We start from the raw sequence: 7500 nt of genomic DNA, 5'->3' as shown, positions 1-7500 counted from the left end.
AATCTTCCATACGGACATTCACATTCAGTTGTTCAAACATTATTCCCGTATCATAAAATTGTAAAAAAATTATAAAGATTTTCCATTTTCTGCTATTTATTCTTGAATATTTGAAATTTAGTTATAAGATCAAATGAGCAAATTTTTTCACTCTTATAAAGCCAACATTGCCTTATAAAAATCTTCCTTATGAACATTCAGTTGTTCAAAGAGCAGAATTATTTCCGTATCCTAAAGATATAAATAATGTATAAAGATTTTCCATTTTCTGCTATTTATTCTTGGATATTTGCAATTTAGTTATAAGATCAAATGAGCAAATTTTTCACTCTAAAACTTTTTAATTTACAATCCCTGGCTTCTTGTGTCTTCTTAAATACCATATTACTATTTTGACTCAGCAGGAACGTTTTTTTTTTCTGTTTAAATTTTATCAAAGTGAATAGGTCAGTTTGAAGGTATTTTAAAAGTCTCTGGTTTTAGTTAGTTTCATCGGAATAGATGCTCACCAGAACGTCACTCGGGTAAGCCCCCCCCCCCTACTGTAGTGACCAACCACAGCAGTGGCCTCCTCAGTAAACTGCTTAAACTCACTGTCCGGGCTGGGATCGATCTGTGGTTATGCAAATGCTAGGCTATGACATTACCACTGTACTAGCCAGAAATATATCTATAAATACAGATCGTAAACAAACAATTTAGGAGCTAATATTAACTACTTCACTGTAATTGTTCAGTGGCTACTTTCCTCTTGGTAAGGATACAAGAGACTCTTTAGCTATGATAAGCAGCTCATCTAGAAGGACACTTTAAAATCAAATCATTGTTCTCTAGGCTTGGGTAGTGCCATAGCCTGTGTACCATGGTCTTCCAATGTCTTTGATTAGGTTCTCTTGCTTGAGGGTGCACTTGGGCACGCTGTTCTGCCTTAGTTATCTTTCTCTTGTTTTTTGAAGTTTGTATATTTTATATATGAAAGATCTGTCTTAATGTTGTTACTGTCCTTAAGATATTTTATATTGATTTTTTATTATTTCTCTTGTAGTTTGTTTATTTCCTTGTTTCCTTTCCTCACTGGGCTAGTTTTCCCTGTTGGAGCCCTTGGGCTTATAGCATCTTGCTTTTCCAACTAGGGTAGTAGCTTAGCTAGTAATAATAATGATAATAATAATAATAATAATAATAATAATAATAATAAAACATGAAATTTAATGAGGTATTCTATAGAGAAATCTCAGGCAATTCATGGTGAGGAATTAGATTATCACTTGTCTTATCTCCTGGAATTGTATTACCCTGAGATTCCACATTAATCCCCAAAGAAATTCCATGGTATGTTCATTCTTCATTTATTTTTCTTATTTGATCAAAATCACCCATTTAGCTGATCCAATAAATAAAAGAGTTCATAATTTATAAAGTTTATTAATAAATAGATAAATATTTTCTAACGTCAGGTGTTAAATATAAAAAAACAAAAGGGACATTGAGAACTGTGTGATGTCCTTTAAATAAACTGATTTAAAACAACACATAGTTGTGAAACACTGGAAATTTATGTATATATATATATATATATATATATATATATATATATATATATATATATATATATAACGACAATGGCATTTAATATCGAATTTTACCTTGGGGATTGTATATCCACTGGATATTCGTTTCTGATAAATGTTTCTGGCTGGGCAAGGATTCGAACCTATGCCTTCGAGTCGAAACAATGCCAGCAAAGTCCTCTAACCAACCATGCTATCATAAATGAATTTCTAGCTGATATAAATTTACATTCCCAAAGGTATAATTCGATATAAAATGTCATTGTGGTTGATAACTACGTGGAGATTTACATTGATTAAAATCAGGAGTGTTAGTGATAAATATTCATATATATATATATATATATATATATATATATATATATATATATATATACATGATATATATATATATATCCATCTATATATATATATATAATATATATATAATGTATATATATATATATATATATATATATATATATATATGATTTAATATCACAAAAATAATCAAATACTTTTAATTATATAAAAATTAAAGTTGATATATTTTATCAACTGGAATATGTAAATGTTCTTAGAGCCCTCCTTAGGCTATAAATACTTCCTTTAATAATCAGAATAAATGAGCATCTTGAGGTGTGCCTTAAAGCACCAGATCAACTGGGCCTTTTTATAACATCGAGATCAACTGAGTAATAATTATAACATTTTCTTAAAATTTCCAGATCAACTGGACAACTGAGACTTATATTCGTATACTTAATGGGAAGCAGCTCGTATCCAGTCGAGGTAGTGAGCTACATTGACGTAAACACCTGGAATACCCACTTTGCCACAGCCAATGCCCCATGATACAAGACCTACCAACTGGGCATTACCATTTTGCCCTCGGCATACCAATGGACCGCCACCATCACCCTGCAGAAAGATAAAAGAAAAAGAAATATAAATGACAATGGTCACCTCTGGAATATACTGCATATGTTATACACTATATACTATACTCTACTATATAGTATCATTTCAACTGGCAGTATTGTTACTGCTATTTAAAGGTTTAAAGACCATTCATGAATGGCAGAGGCAATGGGCAGTGACCTTGCCCTATCAAGTAGGACAATGTCCTAGAGACTGACCATATATACATAAGATCAGCGGGTAAGCCCCCTATCCACCCAAGCTAGGACCAGGAAGGGTCAGGTAATGGCTGCTGATGACTCAACAGATAGACCTCTAGACTCCCCCAAACCCTACATCCTTAGCTCACAAGGATGGTGAGATTGCATAGACCAAAGGAACTAACGAGTTGTACCGGGACTCGAACCCCAGTCTGGCAATCACCAGTCAGGGACGTTACCACATCGGCCACAATAATCCATAAGGAATAAAAGATAGTACTCTTCATCCTCCTACCTCACAGGTATCCCTTCCTTCCTCTCCGCCCGCGCAGATGTTGCCTTCGTGGAGTGAGAATCCAGCACCCAAGTGAGTGTGCTTCAGGGCTGCCTGGCACTGGTAATGAGATACGACTGGCACTTCGACTTCTTTCAAAACCCTCTGGAATTTCCCGCCATCTCCATGGGCATCTTTGCCCCATCCAGTGGAATGGCATCTCTGGCCGACGAAGTTGTCGTGCTTCTCGGGAAGGCACACTGGTGTGATGTGTGGACTGGTGAAGTAAAGAATAACAAGGGTTTATAAATGATTAATCACATAAGTGATTTTGGTTTCAAATTTTGATTCATAATGCTCTTATCCTGATAAGATCATGAAATGCATGAATTCCTGGGTATGCTTGTACAGTATGCTGACAAGGCAATATACGGCATGCTTTTTATCATTACTTACTTCTTATCAAAATCAACAGGGTACTGTAGTGTCATAAGAGCAATGTCATTTTGGAGATTCCCCGCATAATACTCAGGATGGATGACGACATTAGATACTGGAATTTCAACGTGTTGATAAAACTCGGCAGCGGTTGTGACGTCCCAGTCACCCAAGCGGATGATCAAAGTTTCTGATTGTAACCTGTAGGAAAATATCCATTAAGATATGTTAACAAAAGGTTTGCTATAAGTAAGGCTTTCATGCTATGCAGTGTACTGAAAAATATTTATATTTACGTTACTTCGACTTATCTATCGAGTTATCATTTGCTAAGAACGTGTATTGGCCAATACTTCGAAATGAACTGTTCCAAAAATGCTCTCAAAGCTACTTACTTTTTCACGCAGTGAGCTGCTGTTAAGAGATGGCTGTCAGATACCAGAACTGCTCCACAAACATAAACACTCTCTCCTTGATCAAGCTTCAGAATGGCTGCCTGCCAGGGGTACTCGGCAAACTCGGAGTTGTCATCTACAAAAGATGGATTTTTCACTCGACCCAGGAGACCAGCAGCATTACTTTTCCCGCAAGTATAGTGTTGCCTAGGAGCAGCATAGACGGGGTTTCTGCAGCATACGTGGTTGGGCTGACATCCAGTAAGGCTAGGAGCGTAGCCTGAAAACTGGCGCTGAAATTTGAGAGATGGATTAAAACAACTTTTGAAAATATAAATATACCCTGAAACTCATTATAGTTATGAATTTTCAAACACCTTATGAAATATTGAGAAACATTAAAAGAAAGCTAAGACAAATTTACCTCTTGATAGTCCACTACATCATCATGAGAATGAGTGTTAGTTGTAAGTAGGTCTCTCTTCTGGCGAGACTCTTCCTCTATATCAGGGACGACAGTGTTATCTTCAGGGGCGATGGTTGTGGTGATCTCAGTGTCATCCTCAGGGGCAATGGTCGTGGTGATCTCAGTTTCTTCAATGTCTGTTGCATTTGAAAGGATATCTGAGACTCTTGAACGTGCATCAATCAGTGCTCTAATGTCAACGGAAGCGTGGCGAGGAATAATATCACCAATAGGACAGAGATGTTTGGCAACACAGCGACAATCTTCTTGATAACCAGGCGTGTTCTCTTCAATGATTGATCCAGGGAATGGACGAGCTGGTACAACTGGAAGTCCACTTCCTGCATTGATTGATGACTGGAATCCATTGCCTGTTACTTGACCTCCAAAGGATGATTGTTGGATAATCCCAGTAGATGCAGCTGAGGCAACATTTGTTGAAAATGATCCTGATCCAAATGCTCCTGAGGAATGGAACCCAGTGCTACTGCTCTCACCTCCAAAGGTACTTCCTACCTGACCTTTAAAAGGCGGAACTCTTCCACCAGACACAGTTGCAGAAACCCCAGATAGGCCTGAAGAGTGGAATCCAGTGCCACCAACCTGACCTCCAAAATTATTGTTTACTTGGCCTTCAAAAGTAGCAGAGGATAAGCCACCAGTAGAAAATGATGAGATACCACCAACAGATGCAGATTGTCCAGTAGATTGAAATCCTTTACCACTGACCTGACCTCCAAAATTACTGTTTACTTGACCATCAAATGTAGCAGAGGATAAGCCACCAGTAGAAAATGATGAGGTACCACCAGCAGATGCAGATTGTGCAGTAGATTGAAATCCATTACCACTGACCTGACCTCCAAAATTACTGTTTACTTGACCATCAAATGTAGCAGAGGAGAAGCCACCAGTAGGAAAAGATGAGGTACCACCAACAGATGCAGAGTGTCCAGTAGATTGAAATCCACTACCACTGACCTGACCTCCAAAATTACTGTTTACTTGACCATCAAATGTAGCAGAGGAGAAGCCGCCAGAAGAAAAAGATGAGGTACCACCAACAGATGCAGAGTGTCCAGTAGATTGAAATCCACTACCACTGACCTGACCTGATACAGGAGGTGCAATTCCACCTGGAACGGATGAAATAATGCCAGGTCCAGATGGGATGATATGTTGAGATTCTGACCCAGTGATTTGGCCTTCAAAGGGGCTCTGGCCAATTGTTTTGCCAGAAGAAGGTAGAAAACTTCCAGTAGAGACAAAAACGGAAGATCCAGATGGAACATTTTCTTTCACTCCTTGGTGAATATGTGTATGTGTATGAATGTGCTGAACTACTGAATCTGTATTTACGTGCTCATGATTTACATTGATATGAGATGGGTTTGGTGCTTGGTATGCTGGTTTTGGTGCTTTATATGCAGGTTTTGGTGCCTCATATGTAGGGGGTACTTCGTACGCAGGCTTTGGTGCCTCGTATGTTGGTCCTGGTACCTTATATACAGGCTTGGGGGCTTCATATGTTGGGATAATTGAAGGTTTTGGTGCTTTGTATGCAGGTTTTGGTGCCGCGTATGTTGGGCCTGGTACCTTATATGCAGGCTTAGGGGCTTCGTATGTTGGGATAATCGCAGGTTTTGTGTACTGAGTATCAGGCTGAACTGGATATGGTTTTGCAAAGGATTGCTGAGGATAGGGTTTGGGGGGCACGAAGGAAGGCTCGTATCCTCCAACTGGGGCTTTTGAAGGTCCAGAAGGATATCCGTGGCCCTCCTTATTGTACTTATCGTAATCAAGAGTTGCGTAACTGCTTGAGGTCACAGAAGAGCCAAGAACAGGCGGAGGACCGTAGTGAGAATCGATGGCATCAGGGTAGGGTTTCGTGTTGCACTGGATATGCCAAGAAAAAAAAGAGAAATTAATAATGTCATATATCTATGTATTCTATTGAAAGTAAAGAATTTTGATAGCTAGAGAATGAATAATATCAACAATGAGAAAGAAAAGGTTTTATAAGAATGTTTGATATAAGAGCAACATAAATATAAATATCTGCAAACTGTTGCTTACCTTAATGCCAATAAAGGTCTAGCAGGAATGTTTGATATAAGGACAACATGAATATAAATATCTGCAAACTATTGCTTACCTTTGTGCCAATAAAGGCTTAGCAGTAATGTTTGATATAAGAACAATATAGATATAAATATCTGCAAACTATTGCTCACCTTAGTGCCAATAAAGACTTTACAGGAAGGTTTGATATAAGAACAATATAGATATAAATATCTGCAAACTATTGCTTACCTTAATGCACATAAAGGCTTTACAACAATGTTTGATATAAGAACAATATAGATATAAATATCTTCAAACTATTACTCACCTTAGTGCCAATCCCGAGGGAACATAGCTTCTCACTGATGCCTAGGAAACGTGGTTCACGATCGGAAGGTTCAGCTTCGCTACTGCTGTTGCTCTCCAGACTATCAAACCTTGCCGTTGAATTGTCTAAGGGCTTGAAAGACGCCTTTTCTCCCGCAGGTCCCCATGACCAGTCCTCAGCCAGAGTTATTGGTAAACTCAGAGCTATTATGAACACGACGTTACACCCCATACCTGTAATATCAAATTGTGAAATGTGAATATTTCTTTTTATTTATTGGTATCTTGTATTTTCTTGCGTTGCAATTCAAGAACGATATATTTTCTTACTGAACATATAAATGAAATGATTATAAACAATTATTAGAACACCACTTTCACTAATGTATATGATAATTACTCCTTTTTTACTGCCAACACAAATACTTTCACAATTACACAATTATCAAGTGACATCCAGATTTTCACTCACTTCTTAAGTTCATCTTGACTTGCAAAGCGAAGACGAAGTCTTCAGGAACTGTAAAGATTTTAAGACTTTTCTTCCCGAGGACTTAATATGACCGATGCCCCAACAAGCCAGAGAGACTATACAATGCCTGAACCTTTCCCCCACTACTTTTATACACCGTCAGTTGTTTGCGAGGGCGGCCCGTGACCTTCCTCACCTTCAGGATTCCCCGTCTTCACGATAGGCCAAAGCTCCTTTCAGGATCTCATTGTGAAGGTTAGATGATAGAGAGTCCCCGAGGAATTTCCTTTGGGGAAGTAATAGGGGCATTATCTCATTTAGAGTGTCAAGGTTATCTTCTCTCTCTCTCTCTCTCTCTCTCTCTCTCTCTCTCTCTCTCTCTCTCTCTCTCTC

At 38.3% G+C, this 7500-nt stretch overlaps 2 protein-coding genes across 2 annotated transcripts in view; one reads left to right on the top strand and one right to left on the bottom strand.

Annotated features, from left to right (window-relative positions):
• LOC137615468 (uncharacterized) overlaps positions 1-7500 on the top strand; it is a 155205-nt gene that overhangs the window by 13639 nt on the left and 134066 nt on the right. The gene's annotated exons all lie outside the window — the stretch shown is intronic.
• Positions 2122-7227, bottom strand: LOC137614772 (uncharacterized). Its single transcript, XM_068344438.1, has 7 exons — positions 7108-7227; positions 6637-6869; positions 4203-6140; positions 3779-4071; positions 3402-3584; positions 2967-3222; positions 2122-2471 (listed from the first exon to the last, which is right to left on the bottom strand). The coding sequence occupies exons 1-7, from the start codon at positions 7118-7120 to the stop codon at positions 2313-2315; spliced, it is 3075 nt and encodes a 1024-aa protein (XP_068200539.1). The 5' UTR covers positions 7121-7227; the 3' UTR covers positions 2122-2312.

This window comes from Palaemon carinicauda, chromosome 21, assembly GCF_036898095.1.
Source record: "Palaemon carinicauda isolate YSFRI2023 chromosome 21, ASM3689809v2, whole genome shotgun sequence".
Lineage (NCBI taxonomy): Eukaryota > Metazoa > Arthropoda > Malacostraca > Decapoda > Palaemonidae > Palaemon > Palaemon carinicauda.
Note: the sequence above shows the minus strand (reverse complement) of the source record. Positions and strands in the feature narration are given on the sequence as shown.